The 27,850-nt window shown below is 41.4% G+C and overlaps 1 protein-coding gene across 3 annotated transcripts in view; it reads right to left on the bottom strand.

Moving 5' to 3' along the window:
- The window catches only part of cecr2 (CECR2 histone acetyl-lysine reader), a 42,050-nt gene extending 15,628 nt beyond the window's left edge, over window positions 1–26,422 (bottom strand). For 2 of the 3 annotated variants that reach the window (XM_083560958.1, XM_083560959.1), the window contains exons 1-2: window positions 26,078–26,422; window positions 2,158–2,252 (exon numbers count right to left, since the gene is read on the bottom strand). In XM_083560958.1, coding sequence (XP_083417084.1) covers window positions 2,158–2,252; window positions 26,078–26,194 — 212 coding nt within the window. In that variant the 5' untranslated portion in view covers window positions 26,195–26,422. The remainder of the gene's footprint in view (window positions 1–2,157; window positions 2,253–26,077) is intronic. The other variant, XM_083560960.1, reaches the window with a different exon arrangement.
- Between the last annotated feature and the right edge of the window lie 1,428 nt (window positions 26,423–27,850).

Raw genomic sequence — 27,850 nt, 5'->3', positions numbered from 1 at the left:
TGTGGACTATGATGTTTGTGGATGATATTGTGGTGAGAGTAGGTGGAGAAGAGGAATGAAAGTCGGTAGGAGTAAGACAGAGTACATGTGTGTGAAAGAGAGGGAGGGCAGTGGAGTGATTGCAGGGAGAAGAGGTGGAGAAGGTGGAGGAGTTCAGGTACCTGGGGTCAACAGGGCAAAATAATAGGGTGTGTGTAAGAGAAGTGAAGAATAGTGTGCAGGCAGGGTGGAGTGGGTAAAGAAGAGTGATAGCAACACACAGGAACTACAAGCAGCGATTCAGAGCAATCTGCCCACCAGCATGTATTTGGAAGGCGTAAGGAACCCGTGGAGAGCGTGCAAAAATCCACGATTATACAAGTCACAAATACTTGCTCTTAGGAAAATTCACAAATCTAATTTATTATCCACAATTTTGAACAATCTGCACTTCCAATTAGGGATACAAAGAGGTGGAAGATTTCTGGTAAAATTCCTGGAAACTTTCCATGGGAACTTCATCTGGGGAAGTTGGAAAATTACCAGAAATTTATGAAAATTTATGGGAATTGTTTAAAAATTTGGGGAAATTTATATAAACTGTATCATATGCAAACAAATATAAATATTCATATAAGCATAACTGAAAAGTAACTCGCATTACTTTTTACTTAAAAGTTACTCAGATATTAATGTGTAAATTTATAAAGTAACGCGCTACTTTACTCGTTACTCCAAATTTTTTTTATATTATTACGTAACGCGCGTTAATTGTAATGCTAATTGGCTGTTACATGTTGGTATTATGTTGCGAATTATACTTGAACTAGTGAAACAAAGATCTACAACTTTAAGGTAACGAACCAAAAAACATTCTAAAGTGCTGCGGGAGCATTTCAGTGAGCATCAGAGGTAGCATTTTAGGGGCGTCAAAAATATTCAAGACCTTTTTAAGAGAATTTGAAAGACTTTTGAAGACTCCTTGGTAACCCTGTAAACCAGGAGGTACACTTTCCTTTTGTCCCAGAAAGCATGCAGTTAGGAAACTTGCACTGAAGTATACAATGATTCCTCAACCTTCCATTTACATGAAGAGCAATACGTACAAAAAAAAAGGAAAACGATAGCACTGCTGTCTATTTGGCTCCATGATCAAGTTGGATTTGATTGGGCAAACAAGCATTAGTTCTGGGTGACATTGTTTGGCTTCGTCCAAAAGCAAGAAGAGTTTGAGTTCCTGCTAGGATGCACAGAAACAAGAGGCCAGGCCAGGGGTGAACCCGACCACAAATGCAGACAAGAACGAGAGCAGGGTGAAGGGAAAGAATGGGCTTATCTGGAGAAAGCAGAATGCACACACACACACACACACACACACACACACACACACACACACACACACACACACACACACACACACACACACACACACACACACACAGCTGCAGGCCCCCCCACTATCCTATCACTCCCTCTGTCTTTCTACCCCTCCTCCGGGGGGACAACGCTCAGCAAGTGTGTGTGGATGAAAAGGCCAGGGCCCAGCAGCTGTCCGGTCCAATAAATCCTGTCCTTCTGTAACCCACATGTGCCAGCACAGTCATTTCTACCTGCGCTACATAGCTACAGCTGCTACTCTACCTGATGAGATATTGGTGTCCCTCAGGGCGCGAGTCATTTATCACAGCACTGACTCACAAACTCGCTCAGGCACCCTTGTCGGGAAATCTACGGATCTACAGCTGCCTCGGGCAAACCGCCAGAACGCTCAGAGCGTGTCGGGATGACGTGGTGGACAGCTTTGAAATAAACGCAATTCGTTTCTTTATCCAAGTAGATTTTTCTGTACTTTACTGGAGGATTTCCATCCGGGATGACTTTAACTTCACTACATTTCAAAGTCAAATATCTTGTGTGTGGAGTGGCTACAAAATGTAACCGGTCAAAAAAACGCGGCAGGCCATCAATCAATCTTGAACATGTTCTGATCGGCGCTCGGTGTATCTACAGTTCAGCATCATTTCACCAGCAAGCGGAACATTTAGAAAGGAATAAATGATAGAAGAAACTCCAGACTCGAACTCTAACAACACCCGTGCTCTTGTCGGAGCTGAGACGCGACCCTGAGCTTTCGATCCGCTAGTGAAAGTTGGTGCGAGTGAACCGGGAGAAACTTACGTGATGTCTTTTCGTTGGTAGCATCCCTGCAGGAGACAGCAGACGAGCTCGGAGAGGAAGTCTCCGTCCTGTTTCAGCAGTGCTTCTTCCAGTTCCTAACACACAAAGAACAGCAGGGAGCAGAGGTCAGCCATTTTTACAGGGGTTTTTTTTCCCCTCTTTCTTTTTTACAAGCACCGCTTTTACAAGGCATGAGAGCGTATCTGGTTTAACGAGCGGTCTGGCTGATTTTTATTGAACCGATGCTTTACCTCTGTAAAGTAATCAGACTGATCGCGGTTGAGTTCCCGGGTTTGGAGATATGAAGTTTTTGTGACTCACTTAATAGTGATGGGAAGTTCGAATAATTTTAGTGACTTGGTTTTTTGACTCTCAAAGGATAATTTTTTTTTTTTTTTGAGGCATTTAGTTCATTTCTTTCCTTTGATCCCCTTCGTAGTGTCTTTGGGAGTCACTTGACAAAACGAACAGAACGACTCGGACCAGAGGACTCGTGAGAAGAACTACTCCATTCTGTTTCCTGTGTAATGCACTGCATAGCGTCTATGGGAGTCACCTGATAAAAGAACTAACAACTCTGTTCAAAATGAACTGGTCACTTAGATATCAGTTAGCTATTCATACTGGAATATTACTGTGTTCTACTGAAGCTAAAAGCACAACCTGCAAAGAGAGAATATGCATGACGAGGAAGCATGTGAAGTCTTGACCATAAAGGCATCCAGTCAGTCTGGATTGTCCAATTATAGTAGAACTAAAAGCTGCAGAACAACAACTCGCTTTTATACCACAGTCTTGATTCTGATTGGTCAGATTGTTTTATTTAGTTTAATTTGCTTTAGCAGCATCACTGACAATAAGGTCTAAATCTATCCATCCATCCATCCATCCAGTACAGACAAAAATCAATAACATTTGTGTGGTGTTTTTTTTGTTTGTTTTTTTTGTTGGTTTTTTTTTTAACATCTCATTTAGTCTCCATTTGCTTTTATAATAACCTCCACTCTTTTGGGAAGATGTTATACCACATTTTGTGGTGCTCATTCAGGGTGTTGGGAAAAGTCAGGTACCGCTCTATAGCAGGAGATCATCCGCTCCAATCCATGGGAAGCAGATCTTCTTGGAGCTGACTTTGAGCACAGGGGCATCGTCGTAAGACAACGCAAGACGCTTCGACTCGCGTTATTTCCGCCTGCCGTTTTTTTACTTTCTGACACTTTCAAACGCCGCCGCAGTGTCTGGGGAAATGCACCGTCGCATGACGTACGAATGTGGCAAAGTTTTCGACTGTGAAAACTGCGTTGTGAAGTGTCAAAAAGCTATGTTTTCACCGACTTAAAATCTCAGTATGAACGGAAGGCCCACACTTATAGGTTTTAATAATTTTTTTTTTGGGGGGACAACGACGACGACGACTGCATTTTCGCGTCACAGTGTGGACGCGAAAATGGGGGTTGTTGAAAGCAATGGCGCAAAGAGCCGGAAAGTAAATAAACAACAAGATGAAACGAAGCAGGTCAAATCGTCCTTCGTTTTGCTTGTGCGCAGTATTGGGACGTAAACAATTTTAGCCGTGTGGATGAGCATCTTTTGGAAAACACTTGAAAACGAAAGTGTGGACGCGGTTTTTAGATGAAAACGCCATTGCCAATGCATCCAGATTAGTGTAGATGTAACACGTTTTCTTTTTTTGGGGGGGGGGGAATATAAATAAATAAATGAACTTTGTCAGCAGTAGGTTTTAGTACCATGGAAAAATCTTCAGGACAGAGAACTTCACACTCTTTTATATAATGTAATGATCTGCATCTAAAGAACAACAAAAAAATTGCAGGAACGACCGTTTATAGCTGCTATAACATACAGAAAACAAGCGGTTTTGCGCAGGTTCTACAATTAAAAGCAATTTACGCGGTTCAAAATTAACCATTCGTTGGTAAATGATTTAGAAAACGTAATTGAGTTGAATTCATGTGGTACGAAAGGAATAAAACATTGCAGGCCTTAAAAAAAAAAAAAAAAAGGTTTGCCTATGTTCGTAAGAAATGCCTCAAGGCTTTCACAGCGAGGCTCCTGCAGCTGAGGTTCAAGTTCAACCCTGACCCTTCTCCGGCCCGCCGCTGTGCGCTCGCTATTCAGGCTTTATGAAGCGGCAATAAGCAGGAGAGTAAACTCCAGCGTGTTGAAAGGAAACGAAGCCAAAACACTTGGCACCAGCGGGAGCCCCCGAAAGGCCACGGCTACCCACAAGCACCTCCTTCGTCTGCACCTACCCAGAATGCACTGCTCCATAAATAGCTGAGGAGGCAAAGATGCAAATCGACACCCCCACCACCACCACCCCCCACCTTTCACCCTTCCCCTGTGGCTCACGTCCATTTCGTTTAGCTCCCCACTCCTCAGAAAGAAGCCTAGCAACCACACAGAGATGCGTTTCATTTTAGAGGCTTGCTCAAGGACTCGGGTTTGCTGCTCAGTCCCTCTGGCACCAGAGTGCACTTTTTAACCTCAGCCCCAAGCCACCCCCCCAACGAGCCGAGTGACACTCCGACATTAACTCAAGGGCAGGACAGGCAGACCTCAATTCATTGCGAGATTGACTCGTGCTGCAGATTACCACCTCTCTCCAGAGAGACGACAGAAAGAGCTGAGGTCACCAGAGGTCGGATAACACACCTCCTGGCTACACAGAGCCACGGACAACCTGGAGGAAGGCGTCATCGGAATGAGAAACAGAAATGGACACGGGGCGCTTGAACAACGAGATGAGACACATGTTAGTGCTTAGTAAAAAAGGAAAAAAAAAAAATCCTTGCAAAGCCTGACAAAGAAAACACAAACTGTCTACCTATTTATTTATTTTTTTCCGCTGAGCCAACTAAAGTTCCTGGTAGGAGCTTAATGAGTCATTTAAAAAGCTATCGATCTGCTCGCTCAGGTGTTCAGCACAAGAAAGAATGGACGTGTCAGAGTCTTATTTGAAGGAGTCAATTGGTGTGAGATTGAGTTTGAAAGACGAATGGTCTGGCTGTCAAGTGGGCTTGGTGCAACACAAAAAAAAAAGAAAAGGGTTGTGATCCGGCGCCGATCAGACGCCCTTTTCATTGCGTAATTTATATTCGCATCCTGACATTTTACCTCGAGTCTTCGCTTCAAAAGCTGCCACTTTACAACCACTTCACAGATCAGGTTCGGATCTCATTAGAACTGCTTATGTGGAATATTAATTACAAAAGATCAGAACTGAAATTCCGCTCGTGAGATCACAGCCATCTTTTGTGCCCGTATATTTCCTAGTTGTGTAACGGATCACTAAACTCACGGTTCGGATCATTTATTGGATCAACAAAAAAAAAAGAAAAGTTACAGCAAGGAAATGCACCTATACATGCGATTCAAATGATTTGGATTTTTTCAAGGTCTTCTGCTTCTCCGCTAGCCGTTGTTGTCGACCAACACATCCCAAACACACGACTGCTCTGTGTAGTTACGAAATTACTTAAAAAGTGATGTTGGCAAACTTTCATTCTGCGATTGTTCAAATTTTGTCCACGTGCGTGCTGAACCACGCGCAATTCGTTGCACTTCTAAAATTTCCCATGAATTTGTGTTATAGAACTGGCTTTAACGTTTGGGTAAAAAAAAAAAAGCAAAAAAAAGCGTAGAACCAAAATCAGGAACGCTGTGTTATTGCCTCGACCGGTTTTACGTTGTTCCGCTGAACCCCAGTCACACCTCATGGTCCCCTGATAACCAGCGAGCAGCAGAGAACGCATCTATCAGCCCAGATTGCACTTTGATCACACTTCAAACCTGAGTCCGGCTGTGGGGGATTAGCACCATCGCACGCACCGGCTTTGAAGTGCCATTCAGCAGCTCGGGTGGCAGAAGAAGGGAATTAATGTGGTGTGTATGTCATCTTTCTCCTGAACTCTCGATCAGCAGCTGGAAATGTAAACCAACCCAGTCACACAATGCCTTGCTCAAAAGAATGCCAAAAAGCAGCGCATATATACACACACACACACACACACACACACACACACACACACACACACACACACACACACACACACACACACACTAGGGATGTGCATCTCAACTAAAGTCGATGTAATTAGCAAACGATACAATATGTTAAAGATCCATATAAAGCAGCTCCGATGCGATTCGATTCACCCCCAACACAATGCGATTCAATCGAAAAAATTACTTCGGTGCCTTCTGACTTCTAATGCATGGCCTCTTCCACAAAACAGGCCTTTGTAGTGCAAAAAGAAAAGGAAAAAAAATATTAAACCAAACCAGATGTTCTTTTCCAGTTCGGTCTCAAAGAAGACGCAGATCTACCTCTGCCATGTCAATCTGTATTTTATATGACTCTCAGGACACGCCTCGGTCTCTGTACTGAGAGAACGCGTTCGAGAAACAGTTTAGCGAAGAGAAATGAATCCACATGTCAAATACTGGTCATAAATTATCGGACGCTTTATAAATGATAAAAAGAATAGCACACATACTAATAATATATAAGATGTGAGGCGCTAGCTTCACTGTTTTTACCATGGGCTTCTTGGCTTTGTTCTACTCATACATCAGCCACAGCGGATTAAAAAGTGCATCTATTCTCTCTATCTACACTCGACCAGCTCTTTGGAATCTCAAAATCTCAAGGACTAAAAACCGAGTCATCATTTTCGGAAACCTCCGTTTTCACAGGTCAGACTGTGACGTAAAAACAGCCTTTTTAAATTCATCCACATTGGAAAGCATTTTTTAAAAGAGCTGCGTTTTCGTTGACTGGAGACGGTCAGTGTGGACGGCAGGCCAAAACGGAGAGAAAAATATGCCTTTTCAAACGAAATACCTATAATCGTGGACATGGCCTTTGTTTTATGTATTTAAAACAAAATTGTCCTAGAATTCCTTCCAAAAGAGTTTGAGGCTGAAAGCATCCTGAATCTGCAATCTAATGAACCAGCGTTCATGTATTCCTTGTCTACTAAGTGCCTTAAATGTAAATGTGTTACGGTCAAAATAACGCAAAATAATGATTTTGTAAATTCGCAGCTTTACTCCTTGAATCAGTCCTAAAGTAGGTTAATGGCATTCCTGCCATTTTATTTCAGATTTTTTTCCCTTCAGTACCAAATTATGGCCCAGACCCAAACACCTGTCTAGGACACAGGTGGTTTCAGATCAGACCTGGAATTCTGCCATTTAGGCTGCCAGGAAACATGGCTGCTTGAGAGGCCAGATGGAGCATCAATGCCAAGAAAGCGATAAAAAAGCTTTCTAATGATTGTTTATTTACTCAAAATGTTGTCAGACAAATTATTTAAGCCAAGGATGGCATCCGAGCTTCTTATGTCCCCAAAAAGTTGAAAAGCTCCTGAGGTCTGCTGGCCAAATCTGGCGAGAAGGGTGGGTGCGGAAGCGAGATTGTGTGGATTGTTCTCAGACGATCACCTTCAAACTTTGATTCCACCTCGTATGTGGATACCCATAAGTGATTCTTACCCAAACTGCTGGAAGCACACAATTATATAAAATGTCCATGTATGCTGTTCAACCACAACACCGCTAAGACACTTGTGCACAATGTGAGCTCCATGAAGATACAGTGTGTTAAGGTTGGAGAACTCGAATACCCTGCACAAAGCTCTAGCCGCTTAAACCATATTGAACACCTTTTGGATAAACTGGAGCCTCCTCGCATCCTCGAAAAAACATCTGCGAATGATCTTGCTAATGCTCTTGTAGCAGAATGTACACTAATCCTCACTGCCATACCCCAAAAATCTAGCGGAAAGCCTTTCCAGAAGAGCGGAGCTTATTAGAACAATGAATTTTGAATTAGATGCTCAACATGCTTGTCATGGTTAGGTGTCTACAAATCCTTATCCATATATGGATCGTATAATCCATTTCATAGGCTCTTCAAACTAAATCGAATCTCAAGGCGTCTCATGAGTCACTGTCGACTTACAGGCATCCTGTCCAACCCAAAATACATTCCAGTATTACAACACCTGATGATTGAGCAGATAATCACCACCTTTAAACTTCCAACACCTCTGTGGCCCAACAACACAAGCTGACTCAGTTCTATTGACTACGATGGTGAGCAACTCGATTAAAGCTTCAAGATCTGCTGAAGGCAAATGACCCCTGAATGCAGATGACCGACCCCACGTGTGTTTGACCTTGCTTTGAGAAAAGTGGATCGGGCATTTTTGCGAGGCTCGTATCAGCAGTCTTCGACGCCTTGAAGGCTAAAACGAGGACGTTCCCAATATCGGTCCCTGACGCACACCACAGGCCTACCACAGATGGTGGGGAACAGTTAACAGCCGTTGCTTTTTAAGGGAAACATGGGGGATGGGCGGGGACATGTCCACCATGTCACAACTCGTCTCCCTGGGCAAATCGTCACCCTTCTGCCCACAAACGATGGTGTGCAAAAAAATGAGTAAAGATCTAGACGAAAGATCAATGGGGACGAGTTCTTGTACTTGTAACTGCAGAACAAAATTCAAAGGATTATTAATGATGCTATTATTTTCGGTGTTATAAAGACGTGAGAGGAATTCCCGACAGATCTTTAAAAAGTAGCAGTCGGAAAATGTAAGTAGGAATTCCAATCAACTTGGATCTTTGTTGATTCAGATGATGCACTGTGATCAAGAACAAAGTGAGATTTATCCAATCATATAACTATGTGGACAAATGCTTGTCAAAATTGAAACTATACTTGTCAAGAATTGACTCAACTATAAGATTGACATGTGCTTTTTAAACATCCCATTCCACATTTAGACACATTTGCTGTTATAATGATCTCCACTCTTCTGGGAAGATGTTCCACTAAATTTTGTGGAGATTTGTACAGCAGTTTTAGTAAAATCAGGTACTGATGGAGGTGAGGAGGCCTGGGTGCAGTCAGCATTCACATTCATCCCAGAGGTGTTCAGTAGGGTTAGAGCTGTATAGCAGGAGATCTTTCACTTCAACCCATGTAAAGCAAATCTTCATGAAGCTGGATTTGTGCACAGGGGCATTGTCATGCTGGAACAGGTTTGGGTCTACTAGTTCAAGCAAAGGGAAATTTAATGCTAATGCATCCAAAGACGTCCTGTACAATCCAGTTTGATTCAGGTATCCCAATACTTTTGTCCATATAGTCACATGTAGGTATGCTATGCATTCCTTCGAAGATTTCAGACTTTTTCCTGCAGTGTGACTTCTCCTACGACGACCATCAAACCAAGAACCGATAGGAGCGACAATTTGGTGCGAGAACGTGGGTCTCAACACATCATGGTTTGATGATGTAAAACAAGTCTTTATCTTGTGTGGGTCAGTTTTTGTCTGTCGTACAGTCTGACATTATTATAACCGAAATCCTACAATGGAGATCATGTTCATACAAAACAGAATACAAATCGCACAATGGGTGCCTGGCGTAAGACATGCATTTTTTTGTTGCCAGATTTTGGAAATTCAAAGTTCGAATATTTCCGAACTCAGCACAAAATCGATCACTGAATGAGCGATTAAGACTCTAAACTAACAAGTTACGTACTTTTTAAAACCAGGCTATTAACAAATTCAAATATCCATTCAAAAAAGGGACCTACATTTAGTTTTCTGGTAAACTGTAAAGTAGCGGATGCAGAAGCCATGTCTCAATGTCAAGGCTGGTTGGTCAGACACTTCCTGGAGTTGAAATCCTGGCTCAGTGAGGATCATTAGCTTTAAGAGGAGTTAATCGTCCATACAGGAAAAACCGCCACACAAATCCGCTTCCTTTCCGACCGTATAAATCATGCGTAGCTGAGGGGTCTGGTCTTCTGTCGCATATCTTTTACAGAACTAATTAGGTTTTAGTTTAAGCATATACTTGGTGAATTATGGGTGGAGTTTCTAAACACCAAAAGGCGAGTGACCGGACCAAACCGTAACTGAGATTATTCAATTGTCGATGGAGTGTAAGCCGTTGTCCTACAAGCTGCTATTAAAATGTGATAAACGAATGAATGAAATAAATAAGATTTCCATTGAAGGAACTGGACCCTGAGAGTCTGCGTCTCTCTAAACAACTGTTCCCGAGAGCAGATGAGCGTGTCTCGCTGAGCTTTTGTTCCAGACTTACTCAATCAGGCTCTCAAAGCACATCAAGTACATCAATACAACAGACCCAAACACACACACACACACTTCTCCCTCCTCCTTCCTGGGCTCAGGCTCCCTCACGTCTCCCTGTGCGTATGTTTGTGTCACGTACCGCCCTGAGCCTGAGCCTCCCAACACCCAAACTCTGAGATGTGTGTGTGTGTGGGGGGGGGGGGGGGGGGGCGCGGGGGGGGAACACACTTGCTGCTCACCCCCACCACTTTACCCAAAAACACACACCACCCCCTTTAACACGTTCAGCTGTCTCGGGGAAGCCCAAGGTGCAGCCGGTGCTGACGCATGAATGTTCTTGTCTATATCAAAACCGACTCGTTCCCGCATCACTGTTACCAAAACCCCAAACCGCGACCGTAAACAAAACCGGAGCTCCGAGCTCAGCAAACACCCGGAGAGCGTGTCGTGTGTTTTCTGGAGACAGACACAGGGATACATAGGGAGAGGAAACAATAGAGGCGGCTGAAACAAACCCTAAGGAGTGTTTGTGTGTGTGTGTGTGTGTGTGTGTGTGTGGACACACTTGACCAACTCCCCATGTGAAGCCATCTGATGCATGTACTGCCGCCTTCACCTGTCAATCACGCCTGGGGGAGGGGATTATTACAATGTAACTCGCTATGGGTGTAAAAGCCTCAGAGTGTAAAGGTATTATCTCAAGTGTAGATCTAATGAGTGGGCTTTCTTTATGTTGAAAATGATCTGTATTTAAGCACGCCTCATCTGTTCAAAGGGTGGGTCGATGAGTGATGGTTTTACACAAGATTTGGCATCGAAATGTTTCGTGACTAACAGTGCCAACTGGTGCCATTCTGACCACGTGCGTTACCGCGTCTGCGATTTCATCACGGACAGCGAGTTTGAACAAGGAGCAAACACAATTCTTTGACGTGAGAGCGGAAAAAACGTCACTTCAATACGACGAAGGATCGGGAAGACCTCTCGGCGAGCTAAAACCACGAAAACGTCGAAACTGTTTGGCAACTTGCGCATAATGAACCTCGGATCTCACTTCCGCACCCACCATACTCATACCATTTGGCACCTGCGGACTCCGCCCTCTTCCCGAAAATGAAGAGCCGGCTCAAAAGGTCCACCACTATTGCGGAAATCTGGTGTGGATAGCAGAAGGCGCTCGACACGCTTCAAAAAGAAGACTTTCCAGGACACATTCCAGTGGCAGGAACACTGGGAGCGCGGTATTGCTGTGCAGGGGGGACCGATTTGAATGGGATAGTGTGCAAACGTAGATAATGTACTTGTAAACAGAGCCCGTCTCGACACTTTTTGACACCGCCACCTATGTAAACTTTACACCAGAACAAGGATAAATTCTCAGATCTGATTGGTCAGAAAGTGTGCATTATTTACATACAAACCACACAAATATTGAACAGTTACATTAATGCACTTGTTATTCTAGACTACTGTTTCTATAGCAACATACCATCCAGAGGTATGACTTGTATTCTCGAAAGGTTTATTTATTTATATTTTTTGAGAAACACTTTAAACTCTAAACCTCAAGACTTAAAGAATCGTTTATGTTTCAGTTACAGAAGGTGTCTCCACTGTCAGGGTTTTGGAACAGCTGCAGTGTTTTTTGGCATCGAAGGAACTCGAGACCCATCCTGGAAATGTGGTTTTCGTTGGTTACAGTCTTCATTACTTACAAACAATACAAGTGAGAATCTAGCAGTGGCGGACGAAGTACACAAACCATGTAAAATACGATTCCAGTAAAAGTAAAAAAAAGTGTCCCTTAAAACTTTCACTTGAGCAAAAAGTACAAAAGTATCCAAAGTACTATCATTTATCATCATTTACTATCAAGACTCTTTACATAATAAACTCGGTTTATGTAAAAAGACTGGAATGTGACTCAGCACACTGATCTATTAATAGAATGATATAAATGAGTCAAACACTGAGATCTATTTAAATGATCATGAGCCCAAAACCTTCTTTTTGACTACTACTTAAAAAATACATTTAACAAAATGGCACTAAAAGGCCACGGGTGCTGTGGCAAGTTCGAGTCAGGAGCTTTTTCCATCATTTTTTCCTCTCCAAATGCTGTATGTCGGTGAATTACATGTACTTCGTTACTGTCCACCACTGGAATCTAGACTGTTGTGTAAAACGCATAGATCTTTTCCTGCTGCCTTTCTCAAATCTGACTCACAGAAGTTTTGGTGCTTCATCTTCATGAACTGCGACTCCACCAGTAGGTGGTTGAGTGTCAGCATGCTCACTCTAGAAGCATGTTGTAACCTCTATAGTAACGAACAGACTGATGTAAACGTGACGTATAAATTGTGAAATTGCTGATGTGGTCAAAAGTTCCTGTGTGGAGTCATCGATGTAACGTTTCTTGTATACACCAGCTACCAACAAGGGAAGGCGTCTTGCCTCCTCAGAGTCTTTCCAAACTGCTGCTCAGTTTGCGTCACAGTTAAATTTTTAATGCAATTCCTAGAACAATGGACAAGCAGCTTTACAGAGATAAACCAGCTATAAAGTTGTATAAAGCAATGTTTTATTTTCATTGGATAAAAATTAGTCCCTTATGCAGGTAGTCCCTGATGTACAGTGTGATGGAGATGCCCTCTGGTTGAGACATGACCTAGCCTACCTGGGAGTCTTAAACAATCATGACCAGTAGTGTACATAATAAAGTTTATGTAATATGTAAATAATAGAACAAATTACGATACATACTTTAGCAAAATAATCCACCAATAGCTGATTTTACCGATATCTAGATTGGATAGCTATATAGGTTGTAAAATAGTAATAAAACTTTGACAAAATAGAGATATATATACTGAATCTTGAAAATCTGATAAAAGAAAATATGAATATATTAATAAATTAATAAAATGACAATAAATGAGTTCGACCGATAGATAAATTGGATCATACTTGTCGTTAACGGATTAATCAAGCGATGAATTTAAAATGGATACTGGATCAAAAATAAAATAAAAAAACATACATAACACTACACTCCATGTAAAATAGTACAAAATAAAACAATAAAAGGAACAAAACCGTACTAAATAATGAAAATGTGCTGAATGAAATAAATATTAATGATTAAATAATCATATTAATAAATTACATAATTAATAAATACTATCTATTGCTCTCCGTGCAGCACGCAGTCTCGCATGTAAAAACAAACAGCACGTTGTGTCAGTTTGCCTCTAGAGGCCGCTCTTATAATGACAGCGAACCGGAAGCCGGAAAAACTATCGGTATAGATGTTTGCCGATGGTTCCAGCAATCAACTATCGGTGGCGATTAATCAGCAAAACTGATGAATCGGTCGACCTCGTTCTGTTGGTTGAATTATGCAAGAATTCCCCGCCTTAGTGTGTGGCTGTATCTACAGGCTGCGAGGTTGTTTTGTTACCGATATAATACTTAGTTATCACAAAAAAAAAAAAAAAACCAACAAAAAGCACTTTGACATTTCCAGGGTATTTCGTTGGAAGCAACATTCCGGGTTTATTGCAGAAACTGCTTGCGTATCAGATCTTCATGTACTTCCAGAGAAAGATAAGATGTTGGCGAGGGCCACGGCGATGCCCTGCACTGTTCAACACGAGCAGACTGATGACGAAAGCGGAGCTACAGGTTCGGTTTATGTACTACGCCACAAATCTAGTGGAGAAAAATAAACATTTGTAAAAGTCGTGCTCACTTCCTCGTCTATGAGTCGAAACCATGGCTTCCGGGACCGAGTGAAATCGAACGAAAATATACTGTATGCAAATCAAACCAGAAGGAAACTGCAGACACAGATTCTTCACTTTCAGTTCAGTCCACCAGCTTCACACACATATGCCCTCAGCTGTTGTTCTGCCAGACTACAGACTAAATCTCCCATTACAATCAGGCTGAAGAAAAGCTGGGAAAAAAAGACGACCCAGACGAAGTGCAGCACCCAGGCAGGAGAGCACCTCCACCCTCCAGGGGGAAAGAAGGCAAAGAAAGAAAGAGCCACCATCTGTGACTTAGTCATGGTGATGCAATAGGGAGAGAGCTGGAGCAGAAGTAGCAATGTGTGTGTGTGTGTGTGTGTGTGTGTGTGTGTGTGTGTGTGTGTGTGTGTGTGTGTGTGTGTGTGTGTGTGTGTGTGAGGGGCATCGTGAATGAGGGCCTATTCAGCACAAGCAGAAAGCACACCCACCCACACTTCGTTCTTGAGAGTGCAGGGCGTTAAGAAACCGAGCTGAAAAGGACGGGATTCGAATCATAGGCAGGATAGAAAAGGTCTTCACGAGAGGATGAACACATCGTACGCAGGTCAGGTCAGGAGGAAAACTTGTCCTAAAAAAAAAAAAAAAAAAAAAAAAAAAAAAAAAAAAAAAAAAAAAGGTCCCAAAGTCGACCCTAAACCAAAAACCTGATGCTTATTTTGGAAAAAGTTTCAAAATGTTCAGCAAATATTAGTCTAATTTTTTTTTTCTCATACAAATAACCCACAAAGCATCAAGAACCTGACACCAAAATAATGGTACAAGCCATGACCTCGGGACAAACGCATCGTGTGGCTGAGTAAAACCCGCTTGGAAAAATGAGCTTTGGTCCAGAACGCTTGTTTGTGTTTGGATGGGTGTTTATAAACAATCGCTCCATTTCAAAGGAGATCTCTGGAGAATGTTTGTAGCTACTGCAGTTAGCTTGAAGACTGATGTTCTCATCGATATGTATGAAGTGTATTCAACAAAGTTAGAAGATTTACATGAAAGCTAACACTGTTATCTAATACACACTATTCAAAGAAGTTTGTGGACACTTATGATAGACCATATGATGTTTTTTGGACCTTCCCATACTACCCTTAGTCCCCATTTCCTGTTATAATAAAGATCCACTACACTGGGAAGATGTTCTACTAGATTCTGTGGAGATTTGTGCTCGTCCAGCTTTCAGTAAAGTTGGGTACTCATGTAGGTGAGGTGAGGAGGTCTGCGGTGCAGTCAGTATTTACATTTATCCCAGTAGGGTTGGAACTCTATAGCTTCCTCTCCAACCCATGTAAAGCATATCTTCATGGAGCTGGCTTTGTGCACAGAGGTACTGACATGCTGGAACAGGTTTGGTTCTCTTAGTTCAAGCGCTAATGGATCGAAAGCCATCCAAGTTTGAGGTCACAATTTGGGAAGGAACCACATATGGCTTTCAAACGTCAGGTGTCCCAATACCTTTGCTCTAATACTCTATGTAGGGTGCTGCTAATCTGTTATTAAACCTCTATATTCCACCAAGCAGCTTTAGAACATCCTTCCTAGTATCGGAGCACAAAACCGACATAAGAGTCGGTGATGGTGTCATTCGCCGGCTCTGAGCCCCATGACAGGTGGTGCTGTGCCCCCTGTGATTTGAAGCGGAATAACCCAACGGCTTTAATTAGCACTTCCTTAATAACGAGTGATATCTGTAGGACGAGTGATAATAAGGGCTCTTAAGAAGACCACAATTACCCACAGATCCAGGTATAATCGCTGATAACGGCAGGTGTAAACGAACGTGCGGTGGGAATTGCGTCACCTAAGCTCGTCAGCGAGACTTCTATTTGAAGACGTGAATAAGCGTAACAGATGCGGTTCACGACCGAGAGGAACTTTTACCAATTACAACCAAACCTTCATCTTGGTCCAAACAGCAAATCTAGGGGGCGTTACAATCTGGTCACAATCAAGGTTAAAAACTGGTTAGACATAATGTATAGACTATGATTTTTCTATCCTGGAGATACAAGAAGAAAGAAGAAAGAGGGGGTTGATTTAGGCCCATTTATACCTTCACCCCTGATTAAGACATATCGAAATGGTCAGGCAACAGAACCAAAATCGTGCTTTGTTGCAAGCAGGCAGGCCAAACTTACTGGCAAGGGAGGGCGTGTGTACGATACGGTATTCTAGAGCAAGGTCTTTTTAGGAAAATCCCCCCTCTATCAACCCCCATGCTGTATCCCTCAGAGTTTGAAGTCTCCCCTCCTTATAGCAAAGAGCCCCTGTCCTAGGGGGAGATTTTAGGGCTCGTTTCACAGCTACAGTGCAGGGAAATCAAGCGTGCTCGGCTCACACAAAGGGTGAGGAGATAGCCTGGGCGATCAGGGCCTCTTCCTGCCGAGCTCCTGTCTCCTCTGAGCAGGGATGCGAAGAGCAACAGTAAAGTGTACCCGGGGGAAACAATGGCACAGGAGCCGTTTTACGAGGCCGCCAGAGTAAGGAAAGGATCTTCTCTATTGTCAGGTTGCCGGAACCCGAACTGGTGAGGAGAACGAACTGACCGGCACCGGGCTCCAGCAAACTGGATCGCTGCGTTTATACAAATGCACCCAGCGTAGTTCCAGTGCACAAAGACACTCAGGGTGCAAGTATCGATCGTCCTTGGGTCTGTTTTGTCGAGCAAGTCTTGTTCTATTCTTCGACAGTGGGTTTTTGAACACACACTGAGAAACGCTAAGCTTTCTGCTTCCAATAGGACGCACTTCAACAATCCAATGGTCACGGAAACATAACATTAAGTGGATTAAATGTGGATCAAAGGTACGAATTTGAGGAGGGAAAAAAAAAAAACCCAGACTTCACAGTTCACACATTTTTCTCACATATCAGATACGCCATTGTCCAATAATACATTTTCGTTTGATTCTCTGTAACATGACTCAGCATTACATTGCCAAAAGTATTGGGACACCTGACATTGCCAGCTAAATGTAGCTCTTCCCCAAACTGTTATCACAAAGTTGGAGACACACGACTATATAGGACATCTTTTATTGTGGTAGAATGAAATTTACCTTCGCTTGACCTTCCGGTTTCTGGAAGTTCCTACTATCATCATGTCATCACCTGATCACTTAATCGCCTTCTGGGTAATACGTTTCTTCCAACAACAGACAAAGAATCCACTTACACTTGGATTTGCATGTTATTTACAGACATGCCTGGTCTTTATTTATTTATTTTTAAGTCCTTTGAGAACACAGACAAGAATAAAGCAATGATCTTGTCTGGTATTCTGGAAGGGTCGTTTTTATCATTTATTTATAAGTAAAAACATATATAAACGAGTCTTCAGAAGCAGTAACTTGCCAGTAAATGTATAAAAAAACTAGTCTTTGACCCCAGCCTCAAGGGTCAGTCCTTTAAAACTGTTACCTTTTCTTATGACACATGAAAGTCTACAGGACCGAGAACTTTGTTTTCTCTGCACAGGCTTTTTTCCTCGTCTTGTGATGAAACGCCTACGATTATAGTTGCTATAAGAAACATTACACAGAGGAAAGTTTGTGGACACCTCCATTTGGATCCCACTGCATGTAGAGTTTGGACATTGGACCTGAATGAATGTTTAAAGGGGCTGGCATGGAAAAACTGGTGTTAGATCTATGATGGTCTTAAATGTTGAGCTAATTTAGGTGTTGCTCAGTAGCTTCTGGTTCCACAACGTCAACACACATCATTCCCTTTCATTTTTAAGTTCCGTAAAGCTGCTTTGAGACAATGTCCATTGCGCTACAGAAAGAAACTTGAACCTCAGCATAAGATTGGTATGCCCTTCTTTTTGAACGTCTCATTCAACATTCAGTCTCCATTTGCTCGAATATTAACCTCCACTCTATTTGGAAGATGATTTACTAGATTTTATATTGTGCATGTGGAGATTTGTGCTCAGTTATTCACAAGGGTTTTGGTAAAGTCAGGGAAGTGATGCAGGAGAGGTGATAAGGCCTGGGGAACAGTCTTTTTCCGATTCATCCTAAAAATGCTCAACAGGGGTTTATAGTTCTATAGGAAGCCACTCAAGATCTTCCACTCCAACCAATGCAAAGGGGGCATTTAGATGCTGGAACAGGTTTGAGTCTCCAAGTTCAAGTGAAAGAGAAATGTAATGCTCCCAAATCCAAAGACGTCCTATACACTTGTATGCCTCCATCTTTTTGGTAACAGTTTGGCAAAGAACCACATATGGGTGGAAAAGTCAGGTGTCCCAATGCTTTTGTCCATATATGAAACTAAATCACAATATCCCATCTTTGATTATATTCCTATAACTGCGTATCTCAATGTTTTATTCCATAAAATATTGGTCAACTGAATCCAGCAGACTGCACGGCTGTGTCTCCTTTTCGCTCGCATTAAAGTGCCATTTTCTCATCCTGATGCTCCCATTTGCATTGAAACGACCGTTTACATTTCTTTATTCAGTGCACGCCTTTTATCCAAAGCACTGAGTCCTGCAGAATTCTCCGACCCAAGCGTCTAGCCGGTTAAAAAACACGCTGGATTAAGACTTGACGCTCGGCTCATGTCTGGATCCTGCTTTGGCTCCGTTAGAGCGGTTAGTCTCTGCTTATCAGTAAGTGCTGAATGAAAAGTCCTGCTCTGGCTGTCTTCTAACAGATACTCCAGATGTGCTTCGACAGTAGCACTCCCCAACACGCACACAAACGCTAGGATTTAATGAAGATTTGAAAACCAGACTTAAAAGAAAAGTACAAGTGTTGCATAGTTACAATCAAACGCATACAATAAAAAATCGAATCAAACATAAGATGAATGCAGCAGTTTTAGTTATAGAAGACCTCATACGTTTACTGTACATCTACAAACATTCCTGGTACTAAACAAGTCGCTTAGACGGTCTAATAAGACATTTATATTGTTTAACAAGCGGGTCCGGCCATGAATACCGCGGTACCAGGCAACGTATCTTTGCGATCTGCGAGGTCTTTTACTTTTAAAATGAATAAATAAATACTTCCACCTCTGCCGTTTTCCTGCACTTGTTTCAGTCGCGGTTTTCTCTTCTATGTATTGATAAATTAGGCTCTCGATGATTCTGCATAATGGTGAATTGAGTTGAATTTTCATTATATGCCTCCCTGGGGAAAAATTTCCTTGCTGGTCTGTGGGGACCTGCAGAACATATACAGGGCCGGTGGTCTATACGGCATCGAATAAAACAATGCTTAATCCAGTCTTGTTCAGGTTCAGAAAATAACCACTACCACATTTTTTTTGGAAATGTCACATTCACCCTGCATTGGCAAACGATAGAAAGGAATTTGGAAGCGTATTTCAAGGTGGAGATTTCTTTGGATCTCCAAGTCTATATTAAAGTCTCTATTTGTGTATATTAAAGTCTATATTAAAGTTTATATTTGTCTATATTCATGTCTATACTTCAGTAGTAAAACTGGTAAAACTAGTAACTTAAACCGGCTTCCCTTTCAAGAAAAACCTGTAATCATGGCACGAGATAAAAAAATAATAATTATAAAATTGCTGCTGAGACTTTATTTGCGTGATGTATAATCTGGACTGTCTATAAAAAGCAAACATACTCGAAATACTGATCCATCAGTCAGACTTATGAGCACCTCCCAATTCCTAATTCAAGGGCGGGGTTACCAAGAGATCCGGTGACATGAAAAAGCCCCTTAATGACGACAAAAAACCTAAACTAGACATCTTAATCCGAATAGGCGACTTACAAACAGGAAACAAGCAAGTGGGCTAAAGTTAGGAGTCGTTTTTTTTTTTTTAAAGAAACACCTCAAACAGTTATTAGCATTTTTAGGTCTAGGATAAACACCCTGTTTGCTAGAAAAAAATAATGATAATATCAATCAAAGCTGCCGGACGTATGTAAAGGAGCCAAGCACCCAGACTGTGCCGAAAGCAAAACTAAAAAAAAAAAAAAAAAAAAGCAGAACCATAACGTCAAGGGATTCGAGAGTGATTCTGCAGTTTCACAACCTTGAAGTGCAATTTTTGAGCAGGGACAGTGCTGGAATTCTCGGAGTGCAGAATGAAAGCTCTAGAGAAGCTGCACGGTGTCAAGATTTGGAGGAGGAGGAGCAATAATGGTAGTTGGATATGAACATTGTTAGAACTTTGTTGTGTAGACCCGGGTTGTGAATATACGTATTAAGTTTTGCATCAGGCCTAGATACTGCCTTACATCCTGTTTGGTGGCTACGCGGTCAGATTCATTTGTTCCATTACGTACAAAGCGTCTGGAATATTCAGTCTTGTGAAGCTTATTGTGAAATAGATTTCTTTTCCCAAAATTTGACAAATTTGTATGAGGAGAAATAAGGTTAAAGATGTTGGTGAAGATGATCAGATTTTTGATCAGAAGCTCATGGGTTAAAATACCAGCTCCATTAAACTCTTTAACCCTCAATTGCTCAGCTCATCTGTATAAGTGAGATAACTAAGTCGTTTTTGGGAAGAAGGTGTCTGCCAAATGCCATGAATGAGTAACAAAAAGGCAACTATTTATGGACGTTGACCTGATCGGGTGCATTGAACTCATCTTGGCCTGGGCTTTTCAATTTTGAAACTTGGTTTTAAGTTATGGACAAGAACATGCTTCCAAACTAAGCTCAGATTTGACCCGATGTCCATAATTACGGCAAGTGTGAAAGCTGAACCAAAAAAAAAAAAAAAAAGAAAACAGCTCACCGAAGATCTGAATCCTAGAAGGGTAATGGAACTGGAGTCACAACTTGGAAAGAATTCCACTATAAAACCATGTGAACATGCGGCAAGGCACGGCGAAAAATATAAATAAAAAAAACAGCCTATGATGGGTCCTGAGTGCAGATTTCAGTATTTGTACGAAGTAAGAAAGCATACAGTTCCCAGGTGTAAACCATACCTCAAAACCACAGATCTATTCACTAGGGGTGCGCCAAACAGGATTCTTGGGGCCGAACACTGGAAGATACCGGTACCGATTACAGGGTCTATTTGATGCCTTCTTTTTATCCACTTATTTATTTATGCTTTGTGATAACACAAATAGCACCAAGGTCAAAAATGGAGAAAATTCAAGTGTAGGTACCATAACTGGTGTTTTAATTGACTTGCATTAATTACCTAATTGTTTGTGGTTGCTTTGCGTGTGAGAGAAAATCATAAATAAAAGGTTTATCCCTAAGGTTAAATTCTAACACTATTTATAAATATATAAAAATAAATATATATTTAAAGTTTATTGCGCCCCAGCAGTCATGTCTATTCCCATTAGAGGGCTGCACCAATCCAAGTTGCCGGAACCCTCCGTTTTCCACAATAAACGATGATCTAGGCATGTGAATTCCATTATTTTGTCTGGTGTTTCTTTATGCTTCTTACCGTCTTCGCAGTAGGTTTGCGGAGCGGAGTGAGTCGCACTTGAATTCCTGAACCGTCCCTCTCTCTCTTAGCGCTAGCCAGCTTTGAAAAACTTTTATATTCCTTTACGTGACTAACCTTCAAATGCTCGATTTGGCTGCACAAACCTTGTAGAATTGGTAGACCGGGAGAACATTTTTTCTCGCACGTTTCGAGTCTGATCGGCCGACAATATTGCCGAAAGTTTGCGGACACCTGGTCCTAAGTATAGTATGTGCTTTTCGAGCATCGTATTACTATAGATGTATTTTTTCTTTTTGTAATTTTGATAGATTTTGTCGTCGCTTTCTCATCAGTGGCATGGACAAAAAATGGACCAAAATAAAACAAACAAATGAAGCATTATATTGATTTCAAAAGAGCATTAATCCTCATAATGGTCAGTATATGGTTCCTTGCCATAACATATACTGGGAACACTTGGATATGAGTTGAGATCACACCATGAACAACTAGGGACACAATCATTGCGAGAAGAATCCAAAGAACTTGTAGGAAACCAACACAGACATGAGAAGAATGCAGAATGATGATCAGGGAAATGAGGACAAAGTACCAACTTTTACAGCCTAATGCGCAAAACGGACCAGGACAGAAAGCAGCTCGGCCTGTAGAAACAATCTTTAAGGTAGGACAGATCAGATCTGCTTTGTGCTCGTTACAGCTTTCCTCAGGACGTATGACATGTAAAGCTTCAGTGCTCCTTCTTTAACAACAAAGCCATCCCCAAGTGTGTTTCACACCTCCTTGGGGGGGATGGGGGGGGGGGGTTGCACTCTTGCACTTCCAGGTGGTGGTTGTTGGGTGTTTTTTTTGGCATGCACACTACCAATGAAATGTGTCGATTGTTTCTCTTCAGATTTGCTAAACGGTCGACTGAATGAGGGTGTTAGACTGGAAGACTAACAACAGTCTGCAAATGACTCATGAACAAGGCCTGACTCATGATAAACTCACCCTGAACTTGGTTTTATACCCAACACAAAAAAAAGTGACTAAACCAGAGGTGCCAAAACTTTCCAATGAAGGGGCAAAAAAATAAAAATAAACTTAATTGCGGAACATGAGTGTGTGTTTGTTATTTTAATACCATACCATCATCAATGACTATTTTCAACCATGATAATTTGACAAAATTTTTCCAATAGGATCAATAAAGTCATTGAGTTCTTATCCTGATTGTTATCTGTGCACTAGACTCGTTCCGTTGGGCACCATTTGTTGTTTATTATTGGTTTGAGGTCCAATAGTGGACCATTTTGAAAACTTTCAATGCAAGTGAAAGCAGCAATGCCCACTTGCTCATTGCCATGAATTAAACCCTTATAATTATATAGTTAGTTCTCCCTAGATTGTCTGTTTGCTGATCCCAAAATGATCACATACATTGCCTTTTGAAAGTTCTCATCTATTCCACTTCAGTAGGCGCCTCAGTGTCCTGTCAGAAGCGAAAACCGACTTATGAAGCAAATGCAGCTTGAATGCCACCATGATGTCGCAATTACAACTCGGGTGCTTGTATTGTTTCTACGTGTCGAGCTGAGAGCACTATGTGTCTTCTTCTTTCGGCTTCTCTTATTACAGGGGGTCTCCATGCCCCCTGTCCTCTACATCTACAGCTTTCAAACCAAATACCTACATGTCTTCCTTTACCACATACATTAACCTCCTCCATGGTCACTCTCTTTTCCTCCTTCCTGGTGGCTCCATCCTCAGCATTCTCCTACTGATATAACTCATGCCCCTTCTCTGCACATGTCCAAACCATCTCAATCTCACCTCCCTAACCTTTTTTCACACAGTGAACTCAATTCTACAGGGATTAATGTCTGACATGGCTAATGTTTCATAATAAACTTCTTCTTCTCCTTCTTCTTTTGGTTTCTCCCATTAGGGGGTCTCCACAGCGGATCATCTGTCTCCATACCCCTCCGTCCTCTACATCTGCCTTTTTCAACCCAACTACCTGCATGTTTTCCCTCACCACATCCATAAACCACCTGCTTGGTCTTTCTCTTTTCCTCCTTCCTGGTGGCTCCATCCTCAGCGTTCTCCTACTGATATGCCCTCTGCTCATGTCTAAACCATCTCAATCACACCTCCCTCACCTTGTCTCCAAAACTTCCTACATGCGCTGTCCCTCTAATAAACTCATTTCTAATTCTGTCTATCGTCGTCACTTCCAACGAAAACCTCAACATCTTCAGCTCTGCTACCTCCAGCTCCACCTCCTGTCTTTTACTCAAAGCCACTGTCTCTAAACCATACAACATCTCAGGTCTCTCCACAGTCCTATAAACTTTCCCTTTCACTCTCGCAGATACTCTTCTATCAAAAATCACTCCTGTCACTCTTCTCCACCCACTCCACCCTGCCTGCACTCTTTTCTTTACTTCTCTAACACACTCTTCATTACTTTGCACTGTTGACCCCAGGTACCTGAACTCCTCCACCTTCTCCCTGCAACCGCACCACTCCACTGCCCTCCCTCTCATTCACACACATGTACTCTGTCTTACTCCTATTGACTTTCATTCCCCTTCTCTCCTTCTTTCCTGCAAACAGGAAAGGGCTCAGAGCCGATCCTTGATGCAGTCCAACCTCCACCTTGAACCAATCTGTCGTTCCTACTGCACACTTCACTGCTGTCACTCTGTCCTCATACATGTCCTGCACCACCCTCACATACTTCTCTGACACACCTGGTTTCCTCATACAATACCAGTCGATCTGAGAACATTAATCCTGGTTATAGTCAGGGTGCACCCAGAACATATACTGGGATCGGTTAGGTATGAGGTGAGAACACACTCTGAACACCATGCATACACCAAAGTGCCAAAGTGGGCCTGTGGTCACATTTGAGTTGGTCCATGGGTTCGGTCCTTGTCTGGACATCTCTGATCTCTAGGGAGAACTAAGAAAAGTCATTGTTTACTGGCAAAAGGGGTAAACTAATTATTTTATTAATGTTGCTTATCATTATCATCATGAAGCAAGTATAAGGCTTGTGCAAAAAGCCTTTGAGTTAAAAAAAAAAAAAAAAAGGTTTATTATTGTTTTGGGGTCAGATGGTCCTCAAAACAATGAGTCAGTGACCATTTTTATGGCTCTCTTAAGAGCAACGTGTCTGTTCATTGACATCCAGTCCCACATGACTTGCCAAGTTGCTTTGATTAAGCCTTAAAATGATATTTTATCTTTCCTATTTCAGAGGTGCACAAACTAGGGCCTGAGGACCAAGGTTGAATTGTGGGGACCTCTGATTTAGTCCTAGTTTGAGCATCTCTGGACTAGACATTCTAGGAAGAATTTTTTTTATTTTTTATTATTGTATTATGTGTACTGGCAAAAGGGTATAGATCATCATTAGTATGAAGCAAGTGTAAGGTGGTGCAAACGCAGAAACAACAACAAAAAAGTAATTAGACAAACAAAACCACCCCCAAACTAGGGCCTGAGGGCCAGAGTCAGCCTGTGGTGACCTAGACCTTGTCCAGACAATTTAGTCCAAAATGATTATTTTAATAATACGTAGGGATCAGTCAGTGGCAAATATCTCAGAACTAGAACAGAACACATGACTCTGGTGCTGTCCTTTCTAGACTGGTTACCAGTCTAGCATTGATTTTAAAATGTTAATTATTGGTTTTATTGTCTCCAAACTGTATCTGCAATCTCTTAGGGTCTTACACATCAGGTAGGTCATTAAGATCATTAAATCGTGAGCTGTTGGCTTTTACTCAGTGCAAAAAGAAAGTCAAAAGGTGATGGCGCTTTATCGGTAGTAGATCCTCAACTGTGTCTTCCCTTTTTATTTTTAGGTCTCATTTGAAGACTTTTTTTGTGTAGTTATTGAAGTAGGGAAATTGTGATTTGGGAATCCTTACATGCGTTTGTTTCATTTGTTTGAAATGTTTTGTGTGCGTTTTGATTTTTTCTTAAATTCTGTGCAGCACTTTGGGCAAACAAAGTTGCATTTAAACGTGCTATAATAAATAAATAGAAGTTGAAGTAGAATTAATTATTGAAATAATAAAATAGAATTATTGTTGTAATTATTATGAAAAAAGTGTCAGAAGAACCAAAAGTTTTCCAAATATTCAGTATAAATAAAATTTCCACCCTAAAAAAAACACAATACAATTTATTTTTATATACTTTAAAACACCGCCATACACACAACATGGAGTTGTGAGGGAGTGACGTCACGTGTGTGTTTTGAATGTTCGTTAGGCGGCTGTTTGTTTGTTTGTCTGTCGGTCGGTCAATAAAACAAACAAAGAACAACAAAACACGACACAACGAGTGGAAACAACCCGGCTTGTTTGTTTTCAGAAGTATTCCGGATTATAATCCGAATTAATGACTTTGAGAGCTCACACAAAGCTCGAGTTAGAGGGTTTAGGTGCGCGTGAGACAATAGTTACGACAGTTGCGGCTGTTTTCCGACTGGTCCGAATAAAAAGCAGCCGGACGTTAAACGGATAGAACAATAAAATTAATGTTACAACAATTACCTCGATTTCAAAGTCGGGTAAGTTGAAAGCCGTCCTGAAGAGCGAGCAGAAGTGCGCTACGGCGGGGACTTCCCACCAAGACTGGATCTCCTCCACCGGGGTACATCCCTGGGACATTTTTGTCACGTAAAACAAATAATAAAAAAAAAAAGTACAGTGTTTCTCACATCAGGTGTCGTTCCGACCAAACTTTCCGACTTCCTGTGTTCCGCTCGTCTCTTCTCCTTCCCTTTTCGGCCATAGGACTTTCTCTAAGTGAGCAGTAAAACTTGTCCGGTTGCCATCGCGACGCGCTTCTCGCACTCTTCACTTCCAATCTGCTTCAATCACGATTTCACAACAACCCCAACAGATGGGACTGTACCATTCCTCGAGTACACTTGTGGAGAAAGGGGCGGGGGCGCGAACACGAAAAGAATGTAGGCAAATTAAATTAAAATAGTGTTTCGATTTTTGAAAAAACGCTCGGACGTAATGACGTGTGATGTAAAATTATGTTTTAATCAAAACTGGCTGGTAAAAAAAAATGGAAGCAGTTGTAATCGACTGGTTTGCTCTTGTAGTGTAAACTCCCCTACGCACGCTGATGGTACAGGCCCATTTAAAGGGAAATAAGCGAGGCGTTTAGACTTGAGTTCTGCACGACGTTCTGATGACGTCACTGAACCCGGAAATACAACAACGCTACTTACTTTCGTAATTGGTTGGTTGGTCGGTTAGTTAGTTAGTTAGTTAGTTAATTGGTTAGTTGGTTGGTTGGTTAGTTAGTTAGTTAGTTAGTTAGTTAATTGGTTAGTTGGTTGGTTAGTTAGTTAGGTGGTTAATTTGTCAGGTAATTAGTTGGTTGGTTAGTTAGTTGGTTGATCACTTTGTGACTAATTTACTTACTTTATTAGTTACTTATTTACTTAGTTGGTTTATTAGTTTGTTAGTTCTTACTTGTTAACTTATTTAATAATTTAGACAGTTGCCTACACAATTGGTTATTTAGTTAGTTGGTTAATTAGTTCGTTTCTTATTCGCTTGGTTACTTAATTAGTTAGTTTGTTAATTAGATAGTTAGTTACTCAATTACTTTAATTCATATTGAATTTTGTAAATAGGTTACAGAATTGTATAAAATAATTTAGTTTAGTGCCTATAAAGTTGTTCCTTGTTATTTTAGGGTTATAGCTAATGAGCGAGGCAGTGGTGACTGTGAAAAAGAGAAACTCTCAGAAATGGCAAGAAAACCTGAGAGGAACCAGACTGAAATGTATGTTAGTAACTGACCAATTAACTTCATAACAAAGCAACTAATTAACTAAGTTTGTAACTAAGCAACCAGTGTATTTATTTACTGGCCCATCTTCATCCATCCTCACTTAATAAACTAGTTGCTTAGTTACATACTTAGTTAATTAGTTACTGAATTAGTTGCTTTGTTATGTAGTTATGTAATTGGTCAGTTACTAACATAATTGGGTACTTAGTTGTTTATATATATATATATATATATATATATATATATCTTTTTTTTATTTTTTTTTATTAGTTAGTTAGTTCAGATACTAAGTGAGCATTAATCATTTAATATCAATAAACACTGTTACAAACAATTAACATTATTTCATTAATGATGTTTAATCATTATAAGTAACTTATTACTGAGAGCTGTTGGTAAATATGTTATAACGGCACATATAACGCATGTATGCGCCAGCTCAGCTCTGTATCTGAAAGGCATTGGGCAAAATCATAATAGGGACAGTGTTAGTATTTAATGTAATAATA

The sequence above is a fragment of the Silurus aristotelis genome (genome assembly GCF_946808225.1).
Source record: "Silurus aristotelis genome assembly, chromosome: 14".
Classification (NCBI taxonomy): domain Eukaryota; kingdom Metazoa; phylum Chordata; class Actinopteri; order Siluriformes; family Siluridae; genus Silurus; species Silurus aristotelis.
Note: the sequence above shows the minus strand (reverse complement) of the source record. Positions and strands in the feature narration are given on the sequence as shown.